The 25890-nt window shown below is 38.6% G+C and overlaps 1 protein-coding gene across 2 annotated transcripts in view; it reads left to right on the forward strand.

Moving 5' to 3' along the window:
• The window catches only part of FRRS1 (ferric chelate reductase 1), a 72975-nt gene extending 48413 nt beyond the window's left edge, over positions 1–24562 (forward strand). For both annotated transcript variants that reach the window (XM_032302453.1, XM_032302452.1), the window contains 10 exons: positions 5274–5372; positions 6618–6765; positions 15149–15262; positions 16604–16716; positions 18305–18391; positions 20741–20838; positions 21092–21150; positions 22194–22337; positions 24094–24155; positions 24237–24562. In XM_032302453.1, coding sequence (XP_032158344.1) covers positions 5274–5372; positions 6618–6765; positions 15149–15262; positions 16604–16716; positions 18305–18391; positions 20741–20838; positions 21092–21150; positions 22194–22337; positions 24094–24155; positions 24237–24329 — 1017 coding nt within the window. In that variant the 3' untranslated portion in view covers positions 24330–24562. The remainder of the gene's footprint in view (positions 1–5273; positions 5373–6617; positions 6766–15148; positions 15263–16603; positions 16717–18304; positions 18392–20740; positions 20839–21091; positions 21151–22193; positions 22338–24093; positions 24156–24236) is intronic.
• The last annotated feature ends 1328 nt before the right edge of the window (positions 24563–25890 follow it).

Below are 25890 nucleotides of genomic sequence, written 5' to 3' on the forward strand. Positions count from 1 at the left end.
TTCCCTATCTCAGATACTTTATTAAATGATATAAAGTACATAAATAATACTGTATATTCTTGATATATTTTTTCCCAAACTATTTGAAAGTTGTTATAGATATATCATGACATTTTATCTTTAGAATTTTTAGCAAGTATCTCCTAAGAACAAGGATGTGCTCCTGTAATTACCATATCTTGATCACATTGAGAAAACTTAACAATGATATAATAATTATATGCAATATAGTCTATATTCCAAATGCTTCAGTTGTCCCCATACAGTCCTTTATAGCTATTTTTTTTAAAATATTTTTATTTATTTGACAGACAAGCAGGCAGAGAGGCAGGCAGAGACAGAGAGAGGAGGAAGCAGGCTCCCTGCTGAGCAGAGAGCCCGATGCGGGGCTTGATCCCAGGACCCTGAGATCATGACCTGAGCTGAAGTCAGAGGCTTTAACCCACTGAGCTATCCAGGTGCCCCTTTATAGCTATTAAAAAAAAAATTTCTGACCCAAGATCCAATATATAATACTATATATTAGCTTCTTTTGCCTTCCTTCTCCTGCCCAGTGTCACCTTGCTTTGTACATAATTTCTTTCTTTTCTTTTTTTTTTAGATTTTATTTATTTATTTGACAGACAGAGATCCCAAGTAGGCAGAGAGAGAGGAGGAAGCAGGCTCCCCGCTGAGCAGAGAGCCCAATGTGGGGCTCCATCCCAGGACTCCGGGATCATGACCTGAGCCGAAGGCAGAGGCTTTACCCCACTGAGCCACCCAGGCGCCCCTGTACATAATTTCTTAATGTTCAGTTCTAGAATGTTCCCAATTCTGGCCTCTATTGTACTTCAGATTGGAATTTCCAGTGGCCAGCTGATCTTGTCCTGATGAATGTTCCTGGATGACACTAACCGTCATCTGTAAAAAGGAACTTAATATATTCCCTCCTCATGTTTCTTGTGTCCCTCATTCTTGGTGATCAAAACTAGTAGTAAAAAAGCAGTTACCATTATTGATTCCTTGCTTCTTTTCAGATACTGTCCTGGGCAATTTATCACTCAATACCTTTAATTGTTACATCTCTTTCATCTGTTATCCTGACTGTTTTCTAGATTTTTTTTAGTCTAATTCTGTAGAATGTCCCACAGTTTGTACAGTAGATTCAGGTTCAGGTTTTTGGCACAGTACTACCTAAGGGGTTTGTTTCTATCTCAGTGCATCATATCAAGAGATGTGTAATATCCGATTATTCCATTATTGGTGATTCTGTGTTTCATCACTTGTATCTGTCAGATATTTCCATTGTGAAGTCGTATTTTCTCTTTTTAATTAGTAAGTCATCTGTGAGGTGATACTTTGATGGTGAATATTCTGTTCCTCAATAACATTTTACCAAATGATTTTAGTATCTATTGATGTTCCTTTCCTGAAACAGTTTTTACATTTGTGGTTGCAAAATGGTGATTTTCTAATTTATTTATTAGCTGGCATTCTTCTAAAAAGAAGAGCATTCTTGGCATCCACCCTTCACTTTTGGTGAAACAGTATGGACTGATGAATTCCTTTGGTCTGTTGTGTTATGGTTTATCATCATCATTCTTCTTTTAGATGCTCATATTGACCCAAATGTGGCTCCTTCAAGCTGTGTGTGTGTTGCTGTTTTTTTTTTTTTTTTTTTTTTTTAATGCCCTTTGATGTGTCTCCATTAGTTTTTTGGTGTGGGTTTGTTTTTTGGTGTAACAAAATGTCCATTCATCTTACACTGTTATGCATTTTCATTTCTCAAAGGAGGTCTGTTCTCTGTTATAGGAATAATGTTTAGAAGTCAAGATTTGGGTGCTAGTGTGTTCATTGCTTTTAACCTTCCAGATACTTTTGATTCTGTCTTTGACATACTTCATTATCTTTTTTGCATTGTCACTATCTCTGACTTGGCTTACACTTTTATTGTCATTTCCAGACCATCACAGTGGCCTCTCACTAGTTTTTAGCAGTTTTATTCCATGTCATCTTTTTTTTTTTTTTTTTTCCTCCACATGTCATCTTTTAACAGTCACTGTTGTTTTCTTCCTGAGCTTCCATGGAGATCATCTCAATCCTATCCCCAGAAACTTTGGTGAACCTTTAGTAGTTATAGGAAAAAATTTTTTTGTTTTGTTCTTTTTTTCATTAGCTTGGCTTTCAAAACTCTTCAAGGTCCATGTTGGAATTTCCAGGCTTACCATGTATATCTTTTTGGCTAACGTAATTACCTGTTTCCTAAAAGTTTCACATATTATTTTGTTTCTATGTATTTGGTTCTGGAAGTTCCTCCGTTTAGAAAACGTTTCCTTTAATCTCAGCTCTACTTTATCCACGTGTAAGTATTTTTTATTCTCTAAGGCCTACATAATTATAATCTTTTCTGATAACTTTTTTTCCAGTCTTTTGGCTCTACATGATTTGTGCTTCCGTGGTACTTTGTCTAATCCTGTTTTATCATAATTCACATACTATTGTAACTATCTCTTCCATTAAAATGTAGTTTTTGGTTATAAGAACAATGTAGTCATCTTTATTTTTCCCACAATATTCACGCAATTATTTTCTGAACAGAATACGTTCTAAATGCTTGGTTCAAGAGGAATAAATGGGAGAAAGAGGATCTGTCCGATTCAGAAACTTGGTGGAACTTCTTCCATGTCTGCTTCCCTGCTCCAAACTTGGGGTTTTTAGAATTGCCTGGAGCCCAGGGTCACAAAAGCACCTTTTCATACTCTTCGCTGTAGAGTAGAGAGAACTGAGAGTACTTCTCCTTCCCCAACATTCTCTCCAATATTGGAGAGTTCTCTCTGCAGTGAGTTAGTGTGGCAGTTGGCCCATCATCATTTTGCCTCAAATTTTGTTAAAAGCAAAATTTGTTTTAAATAAAAGAAGAGTTTGTATACCTCAGAGATGATAGTCTAGAAAATACGCCATTGTTTGTTTAAATTAGAGATCTGTGAACTTTTCCTGTAGAGGTCCAGGTAGTAACTACTTTAGAATTTGTGGGCATCTGGTCTGAGTTTTAAATACTCATCTCTGTGTGGTAGCACTGAAACAGCAAAAGACAATCCATAAATTAATAGGTGTGGCTGTGTTCCAATAAAACTTCATTTGTGGGGGCGCCTGGGTGGCTCAGTGGGTTGAGCCTCTGCCTTTGGCTCAGGTCATGATCTCAGGGTCCTGGGATCGGGCCCCGCATCGGGCTCTCTGCTCAACGGATAGCCTGCTTTCCCTTCGCTCTCTGCCTGCCTCTCTGCCCACTTGTGATCTCTCTCTCTCTCTCTCTCTCTCTCTGTCAAAAAAAACCCCAAACAACAACAACAAAAAAAACAAACTTCAGTTGTGGACACTGAAATTTGGATTTCATGTATTTTGACTCATCATGATATATTCTTCTATTTAACAAATGGTTTAGATATGTAAACATCCTTCTTAGCCTGTGGGGTCTACCAGAACAGGCATCAGACTGAATCTGGTCTGTATGCCATGGTTTGTTGATTGCTGGTTTAGATCACCATGACTCTTTGAGTTGGGCTAATTCTGATTTGAATAGAAGGTGTGTAACAGCGAATAATTGGTTTGTTAAGGTTATGAACTTGGGAGTTCTCAAAAGTGGAACTTTAAAAAAAAAATTAAAATATGTTAGAATATCATTGGGATTCATAGCAAAGTTTATTTTAAGTTGTCAGTCTTGGCTTTGTTTAAGGAGTTTAGTGACTACTGCAACATATGAAAGATCTTGTTATATAGTTTACAGAGAATGGTTTAGAATAGGTGAAAGAACCAGAACTATACACAGTAAAGTGCAGATTATTTCTTTGTACCATCATTTAAATGTATTTTGAAGATTTGGTCTGTCCTCTGATAGTCACTTTAAGCTCTAAATTTAGAGCTAAGGAATATTGGAGACTAAAGGGTAGATAAGAATTAGACTGACAAAAAAGTGCTCCTTGAATTCAGACAAGTTGGTTTTAATATGTAGTAGTAAATCTCTTGAGTGTGGACAGTATTAGCAGTATCTGATTACAGTGTCTTCATCTTAAAAGTTACTGCGCCCTTGGGGGCGCCTGGGTGGCTCAGTGGGTTAAGCCGCTGCCTTCGGCTCGGGTCATGATCTCGGGGTCCTGGGATAGAGTCCCGCATCGGGCTCTCTGCTCCGCGGGGAGCCTGCTTCCTCTTCTCTGCCTGCCTCTCTGCCTGCCTCTCTGCCTGCTTGTCATCTCTCTCTGTCAAATAAATAAATAAAATCTTAAAAAAAAAAAAAGTTACTGCCCCAAACCCAATGTCGTGCAGTGTATTTATAGTTATGAAAATTTGTAAACACAGATACTTATTTACAAACAATGTTCATAATAAATTCAGTGAAAAAAGGTAACAGAACTGAGTATTTTTCTATTTGGGGTGAAAAGATGGGTATAATTACAAATAGGTTTGGATGAATATACATGAAAGCTTTGACAGTCCTGTTTGAGTTTATGGGCATATAAACATGTTATTTTAATCTATTTTTACATTGAAATTATGTTGCTTTTGAATTATAACAAATTTTTTTATTTGAATAATATATAATTGACACACTATGTTACATTAGTTTCAGGTGTACAATGTAGCGACTGGACAGTTGTTTTTTTTTTTTAAGATTTTACTCATCTATTTATTTGACAGACAGAGAGATCACAAGTAGGCAGAGAGGCAGGCAGAGAGAGAGAGGGAAGCAGGCTCCCCGCTGAGCACAGAGTCTGATGTGGGGCTCGATCGCAGGGCCCTGAGAACATAACCTGAGCTGAAGGCAGAGGCTTAACCCGCTGAGCGATTGGACATTTTTAAACATCATGTTATGTGCATCGCAAGTATAGCTACTATCTGTTACCATACAACACTGTTATAATACAATTGACTGTATCCCTGTGCTCTACCTTTTATTCCCACGACTTTACTCATTCCATAGCTGAAAGCCTCCATCTCTCACAGCCTCTCGCCCATTTGCCCATCCGTCACCCTCCTCCCCTCTGGCAACCATCAGGGTTGTTCCCTGTATTTATCAGTCTGTTTCTGTTCTGTGTTTGTTTATTCATCATAGCAAAATTATTTTAAAGTTATAAACTGGACAGCCAGTTCTTGGAATTCATAGTATCATTTAAGACTGAATCTGTAAATGATGTTTTAAAAGCATCCAACACCATTTGATTTGATTTCATTAGGGGTGCTTTTTTAAAAACAAAATGTTGACATTCCTTTGAATTTTTCTCCTGTGCAAACGTTTTCAGGGTGATGATGATGCTTATTTGTGTATTCGTGAAGATCAGACTGTACACATACAACCTTCCCATGTGATGGGGCGAAGTCACCCTGTGATGGACTCCAGGGTAGGTGTGAAAATTCTGGGACCCTCCACCTGGTTTGTCTGCCTTTTGGCTAGGTGGCCAACAGTGGCAGAACTGTGCTGCAAGATAGCTCAGTTAGCAGAGAGCCAGAGAAGGAGTCTGGCAGCAGGCTTCCTTTCTTATAATACTCTGGGAGAAACTTTTCTATGCTTTATTTTATTTTAAAAATAGTATGTAAAAATATAAATTGTATTATTATAGTTATAGGTTTAATGTATTATTAATATCATATCATTTATATTTAACATCATATATTAAAGTATATATCTTATTTTTCTCTAAATTAATAAAATTATATTTTAGGTATACAACATGATGTTTTGATACACATATACAGAGCAAAATGATTACCACAGTTGTGTCCTCACAGACTTAACTCTTTTTTGTGGTGAGAGCACCTGAAATTTATTCACTTAGCAAATTTCCAGTATACAATACAGTATTACTAAATACAGTCATCATGCTGTACATTAGATCTCTAGACTTATTCATCCTACGTAACTGCAACTTTGTCCCCTTTGACCACTATCTCCCCTTTTCTAGACTTTGGAAAAGCACCAGATAAGTTTCTCTTGTAGCAAAAGATGAATTCTTGCCTATGTCACCTAAATCCTTTTTTCACATCTTAGAAAAGAGTATATTTCTCGTCCAGTGAGAAAGAAAAGCGTGTAGGGCAGGGACTGGTTCAGTGCCTTGGTCAGTTGTCTTCTGTGCCTCTTCTTGGCACCTGTGCTACAGGTATTTCTGGTAGAGAAGTGTCTCTTTCCACGTGGTGGTTGGCAAGCACATGAGCTCTGACAGAGCAGTAGCTGTCGCCTAATGACTTCATACTCTCTGTAGAGCTTTCCCCAGGGCTTGGGACTTCTCCCTTGTTGCATGTTACATTTTGGCCATGAGTGTATTACTTCCTAATTGTTTCTTCAGTGTTTTGATTTTGTGTCTGTGGCCAGACGGGGTTAGTGCATCTGCCAAAGTTTCTAACCTGGGTACAGGACTTGTGGGGTTCCAATTCAATGTAAAAAATATTTTTGCCAAGTTGGGGATAAAGACAAACTAGGAGAAAATGTTTCTTATACTCCTCAGAGAGGAAGTAGGAAAGCAACAATACAGCAGACAAAACATGCACAAAGGATCTTAGGGAAAGGATATCCAGCAGGTCAGGTCGATCATATTTTATTTTTAGCAAATCTGTGGGAAGTGCTGAGAAGACCCATTGTATGTTTGTAGGACACTCTTGAGGATCTGGCTTGGAGGCTGGCGGACGGTGTTATGCAGTGTTCTTTCAGAAGAAACATTACCCTTCCTGGGGCTAAGAATAGATTTGATCTAAACTCAAGCTACTACATATTTCTAGCAGATGGTGCAGCTGACGATGGTACGTATGCTGATGAAAACTATCTTTTCAAGTTTTTCCTCTCTCTTCTTCCCTTTTCTACCTTTCCTGGAGAGACTGTTATAATTGCTCATTTCTTAAGATATATATATATATATATGTATATATATATATATATATATATATATTTATTTGTGGGTAAAGAATTATCAAAACCCTTTTCCATTTTTGCCTGACAGTTTGACTTTGGATGACCTTCTCATTTTGTTTCCCAGGGAACTAGATAAAAGTAGTGTCAACTCTGTTGTAAGGTGACATGCTTATGATAAAAATGACTTCTGACTGGCAAAGTGCACTGGGACCAGGAAGAACTATAAATACCTAGCAAGAAGCCATATCTTTGGGTTTCCCTAAGTGTTGTGACATTGGCAGATCCCTGGCAGGGATCCTGTTAGCAGTGGCTGTAGGAGTGTTGCAAGAGATACTGCTTTTGCAGGATAACGTGTCTAATGTGAAATTCATCTCCTTGAACCTGAGCTTTCTCTAGGGAGGTGGAGGAGGGGTAGGGAAAATAGCTTCTGACCAACTGAATAAGGTGCTACAAGATCTCTCATCAAAGCAAAATGCCTTTAAATGCCCTGCAGCTGTGCTCGTCTCTGTACCACATCTAAGTGAATCTGATGTCAAGTGTAGCCCACAGTAGTTCTCTGAGTTTGAATGTTTACTTTATCCTTTTTTTTTTTTTTAAAGAATTTTTCCTTTATTCTTAAGAAGACTGCCTGGTGGGTATTGCAATACCTATTAATAAGGAATATTAGATTTTGTATAAGGTCTTGGCTGATGATGTTTTGAAGAAGTACAGGAAATGCCAAGGAAGTATGTAGTGACTCATCTCTGGGGAGATAATACCGTCCCCAAACTTTGAGAATATAACTTCCTTTGAAAATGGCGAGAAGCTGGGTGGATGGAACGGAAGGTTAGGGGCTGAGGTAAAGGAAGAGGAAGAGCAAAAATGTGGTGTAGGTAAAATTGTGAAAAGCCTTTGCATTTTCTATCATGTGGTTTTTGATTCTTTTTTTTTTTTTTTTAGATTTTTATTTATTTATTTGACAGAGATCACAAGTAGGCAGAGAGGCAGGCAGAGAGAGAGAGAGAGAGAGGGACAAGCAGGCTACCTGCTGAGCAGAGAGCCTGATGCAGGGCTCGATCTCAGGACCCTGCCTGAGCTGAAGGCAGAGGATTAACCCATTGAGCCACCCCGAGGTGCCCCTGGGTTTTGATTTTATACTCTAGGTAAAGGGGAGATGATGGTTTTGAAGCAGGATAAACTGTCCACTCAGTGTTAGGAGAGAATTTAGGAATATTTGTAGATTTAGTTGTAGGTGATATGTGTAGTTATCTTAGTCAAATCATGTAGTCTTGTTTGCACCAGCAATAGCAAATATAGCTTGAAAGTCATTTCTTGGTAAGTGATATTAATGAAGAAAAACTACTCAGGGCTTCATGAGTGCCAGTGACTGGCTAAGCACTGTAGTTAGATCCTTCATTTTTATCTTAATAAAGATTATATTAGATATGTACAGAGACCACAAGCAGACAGAGAGGCAGGCAGAGAGAGGAAGGAAAGCAGGCTCCCTGCTGAGCAGAGAGCCCGATGAGGGGCTCGATCCCAGGACCCCGGGATCATGACCTGAGCTGAAGGCAGAGGCTTTAACCCACTGAGCCACTCAGGTGCCCAGTCAACACTTTTGAATGTGGAAAATATAGGAATTGAATTTTTAATGAGGAAAAGGGTCAACCTTTTTTGTTTTTAAAGGAATACCACTTAAATAGAGGTAGTTGTGTTTGTTGTTATCATAGCGGTCACTTACTGTGTGTTACATATATCTCGGGCTTCACAGAGGCTTTGTCAGTAGACATTATAGTACCCATTTAAGAGAAGGAAACTGGAACCTAGAAAGGCTAAGTAACTTGTTCCAAATCAAACAAGTAGCAGATTCAGAAATTACGCCCCAGACTGTTCCACTTACAGAAGCTGTGCTCTTTCCATGATACCAAACTGCTTCCTTTGGTGCCCAGTATGGTACAGGTGCTTCATGTATGACTACGGATGCAAATGGATACCTTCCATTGCTAGGGGATTTAGCAGTTTGTATTTATACTTAAAAAAACTCGATACTTAGGGGTGCTTGAGTGGCTCAGTTGGTTAAGTGGCTGCCTTTGGGTCAGGTCATAATCTCTCGGGGTCCTGAGATCGAGCCCCACATTGGGCTCCTTGCTCAGCGAGGAGTCTGCTTCTCCCTCTCCCCTTCCTCCCTGCTCTTGCTCGCTCTTTCTCCCAAATACATAAACAAAATCTTAAAAGAAAAATCTTGATACTTAAAAAATTTACATCTTAAAGGAAAAGCAGTTTCATTTAAGTGGATGAATTCTATTACATAATAAATTATGTGTGTGTGGGAGGGGGATGTGTGACAATGCCAAAAATTTCTTCTTAGGGTAGCACTGTAGAAATTGGAATACATTTTGATAGAAACAATATTTTAAGTGATAGTTCCAATATTTGCCTAGAAAACTCTAGTTCATGGATAATGTAGGTGTAGAATGGAGTATTGTATCTCCCTTTCCAGCTGGTGTTGCTATGCTGATGCTATGGTGGGGAGAATCTCTCTCTTTTGTGGTGTTTCCCAAAGTGTGGCCTCAAACAACCTACTTCCTAACCAGTTGGAGGAACTGCTGGAAATGTAGATTCCCAAACTCCAGCTTTTAGACTCACTGAATCTCTTGTCATTGGTGATTGGAATCTGCATTTTTAACAAACATTCCAGGTGATTGTTTTATGTACTGTAGTTTGATAACTTACTACTCCAGGACAGGGTTCTCCCAAATAAGGTGTATACATTGTAGGAGAGTCTAGAGGATACAAGGAATAACGCTAGAACCTTCTATTTAGATTGATTTGATCTCATCTCAAAAATTTCTATTTTAATATATTTTACAGTGCTCATAATGCATTAAGACAATAGTACATCAATATGTTTATTAACTAAAGTATATGTATATCAGGAGCATAGACTCATTTTTTTTAAATTAAAAAAAATTTTTTTAAGACTTTAGGGCACCTGGGGTGCTCAGTCATTAAGCGTCTGCCTAGGCTCTGGTCATGATCCCAATGTCGTGGGATCAAACCTCATATTGGGCTCCCTGCCCAGTGGGAAGCCTGCTTCTCCCTCTCCAGCTCCCCCTGCTTGTGTTCCCTTTCTCACTCTCTCTTTCTCCTAAATAAATAAGATAAAAAAAAGTAAAAAATAAAAAGATTTTTAAAAAGATGAAAAAAGATTTTTAAAAAGAGAGCAGGGGCAGAGGGGAGGAGAAGAGGGAGAGGGAGAGGCAGACTCCTCGCCAAGCAGGGAGCCTCATGGCAGCCCAATTCCAGGACCCCAGGATTGTGTCCTGAGCCGAGGGTAGATGCTGAACTGACTGAACCGCCCAGGCGCCCCTGGACTTTTTTTTTTTTTTTTAAATAACTGGAGTGCAGAGCAAAAAAAAGCAAAACAAAACCTTAAAAAAAAAAAAAAATCCCCAAACCCAAACCTAGATATTATTGCTTTAGGGAATAAACTTTCCATTACCCTTGTGTTGGGGAATAAAGTATTGCCACATAAATCATTGTCTCTTCTGTTATCTAGTTATGTGTATGTGAACCAGGTATAAATCGCACTCTGCTTAAAAGCAGTGAGACTTTGTGAGGTTGAAACCATTTTTCAAAGCAATCATAAAACTGTAACCCATATAAATGTAAAAGGTACACAATTGCAGTAAAATCCATTTAAAACCTTTTTTCTAATGCTATCTTCACCCTCCCTCCCCCAGAATGCTGACATTGTCCTATCATGAAATAAGGAGTTATGGGAAATGATAGAACTCACTTGGGTGCATAAGTAATTCACAATTAGGAAATCTACCAATTTAAATAATCAGGAATTGGAGACCCTGTCATCACATGACTGGTTATTTTAACAATTTAACAAATTTAAAAATTTAATAGTTTAACAAAATGACTGGTTTAACAATTACATCACGTAATATCATAGAGTCTTGTACTAAATACGAACTCCATCTGCCTTAGAGTAGAAATCCAAGATTATGATGGAGCCATATAAAGGAATCCCAGAGTTATAATGGACTTCTGCCTTAATGAAGGTTAAGTTCTTGGTTAGCCCGTGGGTCTGCAGTGAATCAGAGTTTAAAAATACTTTCTTCCAACTTGCCTCTTAGGCTATTTGGACTGTGGTCTGGTTTTCATCACCACAACTCTGCTAATTCAATATAATTCTCAATAGTTATTATCTTTTTCTTCTTGACTCTCTTCTCTAGGTATTCATTACATAAAGCTTTTCTCATTTTCTGCTTTCTCTCTGATCTTCTCTGTTATAAACAAGCCATGATATAATAGTATTTGTGAAACAAATAACCAGTTGTCCTGAAACCATTTTTTGAATAGTTCACTTTATCTCTGCTACTTAAAAATCCTATTTTTTTTAAAAGATTATTTATTTATTTACTTATTTGCCAGAGAGAGAGAGAGAGAGAGAGAGATTACAAGCAGGCAAAGAGGCAGGCAGAGAGAGAGGGGAGAAGCAGGCTCCCTGCTGAGCAGAGAGCCCGATGCGGGACTCGATCCCAGGACCCTGAGATCATGACCTGAACCGCAGGCAGAGGCTTAACCCACTGAGCCACCCAGGTGCCCCCAAAACCCTATTATATGCCAAACATCTATCAGTAAATCAAACTATTTCTAGCTTATTCTTCCATTAATTTATTACTGTAGCAGTTGAAATTACAGTAGCTTTATAAAAGGTTATGAATTGTGGTAGAGCATGATTCCCCTCCTGGCCTCGTTTCCAGCAATTCTTGCCTCTTTGTTGTGTATCTGTTCTACTAGATAAACTTTAGAAGCACGTGTCAGATTCCATTGAAAATCGTATTGGGGTTGTGGTTAGAACTGCAATGAAATTTTAGGTTAATTTTGGGAATAATCGACATCTTTGCCATAGTGAGTCTTTCTATCCAGGAATATATTGGATAAAATCTAATGCTTTTCTTCATGTCTTCATATAGGTTATATATTTTTTGTTACTTTGTTTCTATGTATTTTATAGATTTCTAATACAAGCTCTTGTGTGATTATTTTTCTTACACTTTCTGAATTTGTTGGTGTATAGGAAAGTTACTGATTTTTGAATATTTGTCTTGAATTTAGTCATCTATTTGGCCAGTTGATTTTTTTTGGTTTTTCTAGATAAAGTTTTATCTTATGCAAATAATGACAAGGTTCAGCAGTCCTTATTTTTTTTTTTTTCTTGTTTCATTGCATTGTTTACTTTGTTGTGGAAAAGGAAAAATCAGACCAGGGAGAGATCAATTGACACTTGGAGAAGTAGGAGAACTCATTTATTTTACACCCGCAGACCCCGATGACCTTGTGCTCAAAATTCTGGGCCACGGACAATGGAGTTATAGAGTTTTAAAGGGGACTGCAGGCAGTCAGGTTCCAAGGGCTAAGCTGACTGCTGGTAGGTGGGTTTAAACCATGGGAGCAGGGGTGGGGGCACTGCCTTAGTTGGGAGCAGTAGTGCGAGGAGCCTGTGGTGGGAAACCTGTTTACAGAAGCAGAAGCAGCCGGTTATCTCTTGCTCCCAATAGGGCTTCTGGTTATCTCTAGCTTATTGTTAGTAACTTTACATCTTCTGGGGCCATCTGGCCTGGGCCTGCTTGGTAATTCTCCTCTTCAACTTCTCCCAGAAAAACGTGGATCAGTAGTGGTGATGTGGCAAACATTCTTGTCTTGTTCCTGGTTTTGATGGGAATGCTTCTGATATTCAGTGTTGTGTCATGTTTGTTGTATTTTTTTGGTGGATGTCTTTATGGTGCTTAGAATATTATCTTTTCCTAACTTTACAGAGTTCTTGACATGAACATGTGCTGAATTTCATCTGATATCATTCAGGCAGCAATTGAGATAATATTTTACCATTATTTTTATAGACTTCAGAATGGCAGACAGTCTTCTCTCAGGGTAAACTTCGCTTGGCTATGTTTTATAGCTCTCTTAATGCACAATTGATTTGAATCCCTAATATTTTATTTAAGCTTTCTGTATCTATCTATATTTGTAATTGATTTTGGTCTATGGTTGTGGGAATGTGTATGTGTGTGCACATGCATGTCTAGTTTTGGTTTCAGTATTATGCTAATCTCATAGAATGAACTCCAGAAGAGCTTATTAAATAAATAAGAATTTTTAAAGTTAAAAAAATTTTTTTAATTGTGTGTTAGAACTCATCCACATAATAACTGTCTGAACCTTTAGGGATTAATTTAAAAAATTCTTCTATCATTAGTACTCTCCAGTTTCTACTACTTCTTTGGTGAATTTTTCTAATTTAAGATTTTTCCAGAAATTCATCCATTTCATTTAGATTTTAGAATATTTTTGGCTTAATTAAAGTAGTGTGTAGCATTTTTGTATAATTTTAGAGTATCTTCTGTATCAGCAGGTGTGCTACCCTTTTTATTTCTAATACTGTTTGTGCTCTTTCTTTTTATCTTGTGGTTGGACTTGCCAAAAACTCAGTCGATTTCACTGGCTTTTCATAGACTTCATTTTTTAACTTACTAGTTTGTTAATTTCTACCTTTATTTTTAATCCATCTTCCTTTCTGGTTCCCTGGGTTATATTTTGTTGGTGTAAACACCTCTTGAATTAAATGATGACTTCAATACTTTAAGTGTGTGTTTTTTTTTTAATAAATGCTTTTTAAGTGATAAAAACTTCTTTTGAATGTACCTTGATTGTATCACATTTTTTTAAAAAGGATTTTATTTATTTATTTGACAGAGATCACAAATAGGCAGAGAGGCAGGCAGAGAGAGAGGAAGGGAAGCAGGCTCCCTGCTGAGCAGAGAGCCCGATGCGGGGCTCCATCCCAGGACCCTGGGATCATGACCTGAGCTGAAGGCAGAGGCTTTAACCCACTGAGCCACCCAGGTGCCCCTCACATTTGTTTTGATAGGAAGTATCTTCATTGTTAACTCATTTTAAAGAAGACTTGTGATTTAAATTTTGATTTCCTATTTAGCTCCAGGATTATTTTAAAGAGTAGTTGTATAAATATCTAGGTAGATTTTTTTTTTTCTAGATTTTTGTTCATTTTTTGTTTTGTTGCATTTTGGATATAATATAACCTGTATCTTGTATAATTATTTCTATTTGGAAATTACTGAGATGTAACCAGTAGTCTAGTACTTATTTCATTGAGAAAAGATTCCTGTATATCAGTTTTATCAGATTTCTTAATTCTTTTTATTCTTTTTGACACTTGGTGTTGTATTCTAAAAACAATGTGTGTTCCATCATTTATATTTATTCTCTTAATGATGGACATTTAACTTGCTTAATTTTTTTTTTTTTCGGTCCAGCACAAAAAACACACAGCTTTTTATCGACATTCTTGTGTATATATCTGTGGGTAAAAGGGGAGTATTTCTGTAGGATAGATTCCCAGAATGAACAACCGCACATGCATACTCACATACCAAAGTAATTCTACACATTCACAGACTTAATCTCATGCATAATAAATAATAACACATCCTCAGTTTGTTTACATCACCATTATTTGGGATTTTGATTTGTTAGTCAAAGCCAGTCCAAATTGACCATATGCCATGTAATACAATATTGCATCAAAATGCTTTTGTTGGGGGCGCCTGGGTGGCTCAGTGGGTTAAAGCCTCTGCCTTCGACTCAGGTCATGATCCCAGGGTCATGGGATCGAACCCCACATCGGGCTCTCTGCTCTGCGGGGAGCCTGCTTCCTCCTCTCTCTCTCTGCCTGCCTCTCTGCCTACTTGTGATCTCTGTCAAATAAATAAATAAATAAAATCTTTAAAAAAAAACCAAAAAAACAAAATGCTTTTGTTTGTCTTCTACCCACCCACTTTGTCCAGGTCCAGTTTCTGTTAGTTTGGTCTAGGATTCCAGATTTTTAAAAGTATTAGTATTTTTGAAGAATTATATTTGACATTTTCAGTGTTTTTTATATTGTCAGTGATCATTTTGACTTCACAGTGTTTGACTGGTTTCTTGCCTACCACCAGCTATTCCAGCATAACTTCTCCATTCTTCGTCCTCATGGTGATTCAGCTGTTGATTGGCTCAGTTATTTCTTTAACATGTTTCAAGATGATCGTGTGTACTGTGATATACATTTACATGGCTTTTGCATATGAGTGTCATCCCTGATGATATTTATTTATTTCTTATCACCTTAAGAAAGACTGTTTCTGTGCCATGCCACTGTTTTTCCATTCCTTCTCTCTTGAGGAAGTAATTCTTCATTTCCTATCTTTGAAATTTCAGGTCGAATTTACAAGCACTCTCAGCAACCTTTGATTACATATGAAAAACATAATGTGACAGACGATCCGAAGAGCGTGGGAGGATCCCATTCTTTATTCCTTCTGAAGGCTCATGGTAAGTTACATGGGAAGTATTTTTACTACTTTGTGCAGGAAATTTACCTGATGACCCAGTGCTGGCTGGATTAGGAATGGCGGTGGGTATAATTTACCAAATGTTTATCAGTCTTCCATGTTTAAATATTAATATTTGCAAGTAGCCATATCTGTCTTAATGTTTGCAACTTTTTATTAAAAATGGAAAGTAGAGATAATTAGTGGTTTTAACCCTGGCTGTACATTAAAATCACTAATGGAGCTTTTAAGACATCCATAATTTTTCAAGAGTGCCCTAGTTATTTCTAACCTTAGCCAGAGTTGAGTATCTGGGTTAATCAATTTAATTTTTGTAGCACCTTAATTAGACCATTTATTAAAATGAAGGCTTGTAATAGAAGAGTGCTTTGTGATTTTGATTGTCTAACAGTAGTTTGGCTTCAAAGATACAGTTTGGTTGAAGAACTGACCAGCATATAAGTAATTAAGGGTATACAAATTACTCAATGCTACACATATGATGATTTTAAACATGAAATGATTAAATGATTAAAATAATGAAATTAACCATGTTGGAAGAGCAGTAGCCTAAAACAAAACTCTAACATGCTCTGGTTCTGCATATGAAAGTTGATTCCATTTGAAAAGTAGCCTGGTTTATTGTTGAAAAGATGGGATTCAAAAGTAGGGGAATAGTGAAGTGTATACTTGTATGGGGAGGGGATGTCCTTATTTGATATATTTATTTCCTTTATATTCTCCAGAGTTATTCTGTCCAGTAGAGTTTTAATAAATGCCATCATAGTTAAGCTTGAAAATAATTTTATTATTGGCAATTTGCTTCTACAAGTAGCTCCAGGGGGACAGTAATCGGATTCTGCACATAATCTGCCTATTTGTTTTTCACTATTTTGGAATGAGAAGTGAGAAGATGCTCGTAGACCTGCAGAAGGGCTGTATTATTGTCCTGGTTAAGGGTACAGTTGCTGAAGCCAGACTGGGTTTGATTCCCAACTTTGTAACCTTAGGCGAGTTACTTAACTTCTTTCTTCCTCAGTTTCCCCATCCAGCAAAAGTAGAATAATCATTATAACTACTGAATGGGATTGTTTTAAAGATCAATTAGAGTAATACATGTGAAGCACTCAGTGCCTGGCACAGGGTAGGAGTGATGGAAGTGTTAGCTATGAGAAGTAGTAGTGGTGGTGGTAGAAGCTAGGATATGCAGGGTATTTTTAGGTTATACTTAATGTTCATTGAATCTATTTCCTTAGTTGTTTTCTATGTTCTGAACATTTGGTGTGGTCTTTAAGAAACAGCTTGGGTTGTGATGTCAACCATTCTGTCTTTCCACCTGCAGGTGCCTTAATGTTTGTGGCATGGATGACTACCGTGAGCATAGGTGTGCTCACTGCTCGGTTCTTCAAATCTGTTTGGTCAAAGGCTTTCTTTGGTCAAGCAGCTTGGTTTCAGGTAGGCGGGAGAAAAAGTTGAATGAAATTTCCATATTATTTGAACATTGTGATATGAAGACATACGCAGTATGTGGGTTTTTTTCCCCTGTGTGTGTGTGTGTGTGTGTGTATGATTCTAGTTGTAGTTGTGGAATCTTAATAATTCCTTCAGTTTGCCCTTTGGTTTCCTAACCAGTTGAGAAGAGACGTAAGATGCTTGGTGGTGGTCAAAATAGAGATAGCTTTATGAGGGTCAGGCCGGATTGGAGAAGGTCTCAGGGCCATGTGCATCCCTTTGTAACATAAACTTTGGGACCCAAAGATCTGACTTGCATGTCTATTGGCCGAGGTAGAGCCTGCAGGAGCATTCGTGCACTGCCCTCCCTGAGTGCAGTTAGGTCAGGGAGGATGGGAAAGCCGAAGACCGAAGTAGCAGGGGTTAATGCATTTCCAAACAGGGGCCTGTCCTGTGGTTGGTGCCTGCAAATGTTAGACTGTCCCTCACTCACTAATCAAGATCATCTATCTCCTCTGTGGGTGGGAAGAGGAGCTAGAAGTGTTTCTTTTCATGCTGCCCCTTTGTATGGGATGAAGAGGCAGTTTCATAATAGAAAGACAAGAGTCAATAAGCCTGCTTCAAAACAAAGCAAAGCAAACCTTCCCTTTCGCATGTCGTGGACTATAGATGTTGCACGTCTAGTGGAAGATCAGTGCGTCTGTGCTGAGATGAAGGTACAAGTCTGCTTTTGAGAAAATGCTGCTTATTGAAACAGTTTGAACTTTGTCAGGGTATTCTTGAAACTTTATGTTGATATATGTTGGTAGCCTTTAAGACTTACCTTATCTAGCCTGGTTTCTCACTATTGGCTGGTGGGGTCCATCTGTTTTATATGTTCTTCTACTGCTATGTGCCTTGCTCATCTCTGTCTCTGGCTTTGATTTCTCCCTCTGCCTCTTTCTGTCTCATCTGCTCGTATGGATATTCCCAGTTGGAAAAATCTTTGTGTCTCCACTTTATCAGTTCAGTTCTCTACTGCCTTTCAAATCCAGATGTGTCTATATGTAGTGTGATACATAGAGCGATTACATGTCCTTCTTTCCCCGAGACGGTTTCTGTTTGCACCATTTATCCTGACATACTCAGTTGACAGTGTCCTTCCACTCGTATAATTTACATAAGGAATTGACATTTCATGTACGTTTCTCTCATCTGCTCACTGTGTGCTAAGCTCCTCAGGAGACAGTATTTTCTGTTTCCTTGTTGTCCCAGAGTATCTGGTACAGCACTGTCCTTGGCGGTGGAACTTAACAAAGGAAGGAAATGAAGGACTTTTGGCAAGTAGGCGTGCTCCATGTGTGAAGCAGTCGTTCCTGCTGCTCTGTGCAGATGAAATCATGGCAAATGCTTTTGAATGACGAAGATGGCAGCTCAGAGTTTAAGTTCAGTCATTTACCAAACTTTTTTTTTTTTAAACTCAATGTAAATGGTGACTAGATGTTCATCGAATGCGTGCCTTCTGTGAATGCCACCCCACGGTAATGCCAACACCGTCCTCGTCCTCTTTCCTAGTTAATTGAATTCTCCTGGTGCCATTTCACCCTTGCAGGTGCATCGGGCGCTCATGTTCACGACCACCACCCTTACCTGCATTGCTTTTGTTCTGCCTTTTGTTTACAGAGGAGGCTGGAGCTCGGTAGGTATCTCTTAAACAGGATGTTTCTTTCTTTCTTTTTTTTTTTTTTAAAGATTATTATTTATTTGACAGAGAGAGAGGTGGCAAGTAGGCAGAGAAGCAGGCAGAGAGAGAGAGGGGGAAGAAGGCTCCCTGCTGAGAAAAGAGCCCAATGTGGGGCTCTGTCTCAGGGCTCTGAGATCATGACCTGAGCTGAAAGCAGAGGCTTAAACCACTGAGCCACCCAGGCGCCTCTTAAACAGGATGTTTCTATAGAAATTCATTTTGATGTTGCTGTTTCATTCTCCGATGAGAGCTTAAAAGAGATTTCTGCATGCATCTCTCTTTCTTTTTTTAATCATCTGGCGACTGTTCCATATGGCTGGGGGTCAGGGGGAGATCGAGGTTGTCATTGCAGATTACTTGGTAATGAAATATATATATATGTATATATATACATTTAAGATTTTATTTATTTATTTGACACAGAGAGAGAGATCACAAGTAGGCAGAGGGGCAGGCAGAGGGGGAGGGGGAAGCAGACTCCCCACTGAGCAGAGAGCCCCATGCGGGGCTCAATTCCAGGGCCCAGAGATCATGACCTGAGCCCAAGGCAGAGACCAGACATCATGACCCACTGAGCCACGCAGGTGCCCATAGGCTGCATCCAATGTTATGAAGACTCCACATAGCTTGGGTGAATTTTCTCACTATGGAGCAGTGAAAATTCACAGTGTGATATCTAAGGAACATGAACACTGTAAGTGTTTTTCTCTAATACTATGATTGCCAGTAAGCTAATGACAGAGCAATGATATTTACTGGTATGCTCACTGGTGTATCTTAAGCACCCAGAGCAGCTTCTGGTATATAGTTAAGTCCTCAGTAAAGAATGAATGAATGAGGAAGGCTTACTGAGAATAAGTGATATACCTAAGGTCAGATCTGTGCTTCCATGACAGTTTTCCAATTTTATAGCTGGCCAGAATGTGATCTCAGACTTTAGTATTTCAGTTTGGACTGTTGTTATAAGGGCAAGATTGATAAATCGTGGGTTACTAGGAAGCCTCCCTCCTGATTTTTAGGTAGTTTCTGAATTGGTCAACCTGTTTTTTTTTTTAAAAGGAAATGGTGATGATTTTCTGATATGAGCCTAGACAGCAGAAACTTACTTTATGCAGGTATTTGGGACAAGGGTATTGCTTATTTTATAAGTTTTGTAGTTTGCAGTCTTTGCAGTTAGTGAATCGGATTGTATAAAGGGGAAATTATAATAACTACCTCACAGGCTTTTTGAGAATTGAGAATTAATTAGCTGAAAGAACTTAGGATAGTTCCCTGCACATTCTAAGCACATACCGGAATTTTATTGCTCTTGTTACTGTGGTTTTATGAAATAGAGACACTTTCCCTCTCCATGGTTCTGGTTATAATTTTATCCACATATAACCGAGGCCATAACTTGAGTGTGTTTTTATAATGTTCTTTTGTCAGCTTATCCTGTTGACCAAAGCTTCCCATCATGAGCTAGAAACTATTACACCCTTGTTCTAGATCACAGATTTTAGAGCCTACCCACGCATGGCAGTCAGTGACAACAGACTGTAATGTTTCCCCATCTAAACATGTCACAGGTTAGAGCATGTCCTTAGTCCCTCTCTAAGTTTTTAAGTGGAATAATTGTGCCAAGTGGTCTGACCCAACCATCTGCTGTTTTAAGCAGGCATGTGGCATCTCTAAGGGAGGAGTGGCGCTGACAGTGTTGAGATACTTTGCTGATGTTTTTTCTCAGGTTATCCCTCCATTCTGAACCAAGGACCTGAGATTTTCATGCAGTGGCTACCTGGGTTATTCATTCATTCAATGTTTATTGAGTGACTAAGGCTCTGTTAAGCAGTTGAGTTACAAAGGATCATCTAGAACCTTCAGCTCAGGGAAACACAGAGTTCTAAACAAAATTACTGTACATCGGGGTGATTGCTCTTGGCATGGGGATACTAACTAGTCGTAGGTGGGCTGTACGGGTGTTGGTAATCATCTAACATCCTGATGGGGGTGAGGCAGCACTCTGCGTGGACTGCACCACAACCATTTACACATTGGACACACTATTTGATATCTCTAAGCCTCAGTTCCCCATGAGTGGGGTAATAATAAGTGTCAAGCATTGTAGTGAGCATCAGTAATAACGTATATGAAGTACATGCCTGGTATATAGTAGGTGCTCAGTGAATGGTCCTGTTCTATTAGCAAATGTTTTAAGCGACAGAAAAATGCTAAGAATACATCATCTGTGCGTCTTATGTTTAACTTGAGGGTTTAATTTGCTGGGCGAGATCGAGACCATTAAAATGATTTAACTTTGTTCAGTATGCAGGTTATCATCCATACCTTGGTTGCATAGTGACGATTTTAGCAGTTCTTCAGCCTCTTTTGGCAGCCTTCAGGCCTCCTTTACATGACCCAAGGTACTTACAGCTTTTCTGTATAAGTGGTCTTAACGTGGATATCATTACTTGGTGAACTAATTCCTTCTTAAGTAAAAACACTTTGCATTTTGTAAAATTCAGTGATAAATTATGTTTACTTTAAAGGGTTTTAAAACATATTTCAGATACCTAATTCCTAGGCAATAAGGGAAATTGCTTGCTTTTTATTCTCTTGGGAATTAATTGTAGTTCTGTCACTTCTGAGAATGCTGACTGGTTCTTTATTTGGTAGAAGGCAAATGTTTAACTGGACTCACTGGAGTGTGGGCACAGCTGCTAGAATAATAGCAGGTAAGTGATTGTGATGCCACTTACTCATATATAATTGCTGGTGGTTTATATTGCAGGTGGTAATTTGGCTTAAATGATTTTTGGATGTATTAATAATTGGAGTAATTGGTTGTTGAGGAGAGATCAGCCTTAAATGTTGAAATCTAGAAAGTAATTTCTAGAGGTGACTAAGTCATTATTTCAGTGTTAAGTTTAAGGTTTTGAAATGGCTTTAAAACTTTTTCTTCAAAGGCTCGTGGTTTTTTTTTTTTTTAGCATTTGCCCACAGAACAAGCTATGTTAATGGCCAAATGCTCAAGTTGAAGGTCATTTGTGAGTTGGGCTGAGGTGGGCTGGGGGTGTCCCAGCCTTCTGTCTGCAGGTCGTCTCCATGGGGATGGTGCCTTCCCGGGAAGGGTGATTTTCAGAAGTCAAGTATGGTCATCCAGTATTTTTTGATGCTTTGTATAATAAATACCTAAACTGATACCTCCTACGCTTACATTTTGATCGTCTTTGGGGGTTCTTCGTGGAAGGAGGAGGACGGTCAGCAATGATTTCCATACGTTTCCCCCTTTCCTACTCTGCAGACTTAAACTTTTTGGAAAGTTTGAGCGTCCCTCTCTCTCTCTCTCTTTTTTTTTTAATATTTTATTTATTTATTTGACAGAGATCACAAATAGGCAGAGAGGCAGGCAGAGAGAGAGGAGGAAGCAGGCTCCCTGCTGAGCAGAGAGCCCAATGCGGGGCTCGATCCCAGGACCCTGGGATCATGACCTGAGCCGAAGGCAGAGGCTTAACCCACTGAGCCACCCAGGCGCCCCTTGAGTGTATCTTTTTAAACAATTTATAGAGCATAAGTATAATTTCCCATCTTACCGTTTCTCGTCTTACAATAAAAAAAAAAGACTGAGTTTATTATTTGGTCTTAAACATTAGTCTAATTCATCTCATAAACTCTTTTGTTGTGTTTTACTTGATATAATACACACCCATGTACTCACATAATTACCTCTCTTGAGGGGGACTACATTTGAATAGATATATTTTTCTTATACATGTAGTGGCAGCAATGTTCCTGGGAATGGATTTACCAGGACTAGATCTTCCTGGCCCATGGAAAACCTATGCAATGATTGGATTTGTAGCCTGGCATGTTGGGACAGAGATTGTTCTGGAGATGCATGCCTACCGACTCTCTCGAAAAGGTAACCTGCTCAAACAGCTGTGTTATGTAGCATCACCTTTATACAAACTCCAGGAATGTAATTAGTTTGTAGATGCTGATGGTTGACTCTTACAGGGTAGCTCACTGAAAATGTCTGTGGTGATTAGTCAGTGTTAGAACTCATGGAAATATTCTGCTCTTGTGGTTTTGATACTCATTTGAATTTGTGAGGGGAAAAAAGGTAATGATCTTAGGTTTTAGGGAAGAAGTCTTTTGTTATAAATACTTATTATGTTGCATGCTGGTCTGACTTGGAGCCCGTCCACACCGAGAATCCTGAATGCGTGGAGCTAAGAGAACCCAGAAGTAGAGGAAGAAGAGATGTCCAAAGTCAGCACAGGGCAGAGCTGCAGGCTGACTTTGCCTATTTGATAAACTTGCCATGTGCTAACAATTCGGTTGCCATCTACATCATATATAGCTAGCTAACTAGGCAAGTGGGATAGGAAAAACTTCTTTTGCCCAGCCTTTTCTTTTCTTTTCTTTTTTCTTTTTAACTATTTTTAAATTTTTATTTATTTATTTTTAAAAAAGATTTTACTTATTTATTTGATAGAGAGAGAGAGAGATCACAAGTAGGCAGAGAGGCAGGCAGAGAGGCAGGCAGAGAGAGAAGAGGAAGCGGGCTCCCTGCCGAGCAGAGAGCCTGATGTGGGCCTCGATCCCAGGACCCTGGGACCATGACCTGAGCCGAAGGCAGAGGCTTTAACCCACTGAACCACCCAGGCACCCTTAACTATTTTTTTTAGAAGATTTTATTTATTTATTTGACAGAGAGAGATCACAAGTAGGCAGAGAGGCAGGCAGAGAGAGAGCCCAACGCGGGGTTCGATCCCAGGACCCTAGGACCGTAACCTGAGCCAAAGGAAGAGGCTTAACCCACTGAGCCACCCAGGTGCCCCTTACCCAGACTTTCTAATGGCAAGTCTGTATCGATCTTAGTGCCAAATGGACCTTAGACAGGGTCAAGATACCTACAGCTATTAGGAATGGAGATATTAGTAGAGACTGCATGTCACTTTAAACTAGCTGGGCTTCTGAGCTGTGTCCTTTGTGTCTTACTTAGTTCCAGCCTCCTAAATGATAAGTTAAGGGGGACTTCTAAAAATAGGACCTTTTAGGTTTTTTTTTTTTTTTTTAATTTATTTGACAGACAGATCACAGGTAGGCAGAGAGGCAGGCAGAGAGAGAGAGGAGGAAGCAGGCTCCCTGCTGAGCAGAGAGCCCGATGTGGGGCTCCATCCCAGGACCCTGGGATCATGACCTGAGCCGAAGGCAGAGGCTTTAACCCACTGAGCCACCCAGGCGCCCCAGGACCTTTTAGTTTTCAATCTAGGAGCCTGGACAAATTTTAGGAGGCTAGTACTAAATATCTATCCTGCCATTTTTGATTCACAGTAGAGTCACATCCATAGGGTTTCTGATGGCCACTGAATTATGGCTTGCTATTTAAAATATATATGTACTTAAAATGTTGTTTGTTAAAACTTTGATATGATGTTTACTGACCAGGAGAAGGGGCATATTTTAAGTCCCTTGACAAGTATGTTCTGGAGCCAGCTTGTCCCAATTTGTGAGAACCTTACATGTTCAGGAAGTTTGCAATGTTTGGTAGCTTGACATGGGAGAATATATATACCTGGAAATCAACAAATGCTACACATGGACTTTTTTTTTTGAGTTAGTTTACTGGCATATTCACAGGCCTTACAAACTTATATTGTTGTTTTTGACAGTTGAAATATTGGATGATGCCAGAATTCAGATCCTTCAGTCATTTACTGTAGCTGAAGCAGAAGTAAGTCCCCCTTTTCTTATTTATTGACACAAACCTCGATGAGAGTTGTTTCTTTCTTTCACGTCTCAATTTTTCTTCCAGGGTCATGCTTTTAAAAAGGTGGTGTTTGCAGTTTATATCTGTGGGAATGTAACTTTTCTCATCATCTTCTTATCTGCAATCAACCGACTCTGAGCAAGCAAAGACCTTGGCTTTTGCAGACCAGATGATAATGATCATTAAGCCAAAGAAACTTGAAGCCTGTCCTGACTGCCTGCGCAGCGTAGCATGAGTTTTGAATTGGAAGAGCAGCTCACATCTGCAGAGGAGTTCTGAGGTGTGGTCTTTAGAAATCCTCTGTCAGCAGGGTCCTACGGACTCTAAAAAGGACGTAAAGCCTTTATGTGTGATTCTGAGCGTTACGTAAAGCCTGTATGTGTGATTCTGAGCGTTACCAAGGAGGTTGTCCTTGAGGAGAAATGACTCTCAGGTATTTTCCATGATGAGATTTCTAGAATGCTGGCATTTAAGAGAAGAACTATTTGGAAAGACAGAAAGGATGTCATTTGGAGGAAATGGAGATTGTATTAAGTTGAATATATTTTGGACTATAAAGGTGCTGTTTTAAAGAAAAATTTATGCTAGTTTATCTGAATGGTCTTTCTTAAGACTTTTTTGGGGGCACACTGTGTTTTTCAGTCCAGTTTTTTGAACATGTCCTTTTTTCTGTGTATTCTGTCACTTCTTTGGTAAAGGTGGAAATGGGGCTAACTCCATTTTATTAACATTTAAATATATTTAAATATATTACATACCTTATATATTAAATTATATTTAAATATATTAACATTTAAATATATTATGAATATTATAATTTCTTTCTTAGCAGTGAAATACAAGTGTGCATCTTCTGCTTAAGACTGTATTTTTATATACAGTTACAGGGCTGAAAGGACATTTTATATATTAATTTTTTTGACTCTTAGGATTTACGTCCTAGCTTTTGGAGACTGTAGAATTGCATTTCAAAAGTAATAAAATTTACCCTTGTGAATATATTTAGCAGTTACTCTTCTTTCTTTGTAATAATAAATAATATGGATGGTTTTTTTTTCAGAAGTTCCTGGTGCTGTAATGAATTAGAATATCAGTGTTATTCTGCTTCCTATTTCAATAATCTTTTTTTAACCGCTGGGTTTCATATTTGCTCTGGGGACTTCTTAGCCAGTGGGTGGCGCCATAGTATCAAAGTAATCCTTTGGTCCTGTTTCATTGTGTTGTTACTCATTTTTAGTACTTAGATAAGTAATACCATGGTGTGGCATTTCCCTTAAATTCACCAATCTTTACTTGAAAAGTTTCTGCCTTTTTGGGAAGTGTGAGGGGGTTGGGGTTGTGAGTTAGAAACTGAAATTAGGGACTGTTACTATTTTTCTGGTTACATTTCCGTTTGTTTTCTACCCACGATTATTTGTAACAGTTGCTTGGTAGTTCCATTTACGTTCATCTGATGCTGTGACAAATGACTATATCTTAAGCAGAGGAAGCAAGCAAAACTGGACATAACTAAAAAAATATTTAGGAGGGCATATTTTATGTTTTAGGTGTTCTGTCTGATTGTCTTACAGTTTCTGCTTGGTCCAAGTACCTAATTTACATTTGGCGTGAATAATATCCTTGTCTGTGTATTCTACATCTTTAATGGGGTAAAACAATGTGAAGTTTCAGTTTTGTTCCTTATATAAGTGTTTATCGT

The sequence above is a fragment of the Mustela erminea genome, chromosome 10 (genome assembly GCF_009829155.1).
Source record: "Mustela erminea isolate mMusErm1 chromosome 10, mMusErm1.Pri, whole genome shotgun sequence".
Lineage (NCBI taxonomy): Eukaryota > Metazoa > Chordata > Mammalia > Carnivora > Mustelidae > Mustela > Mustela erminea.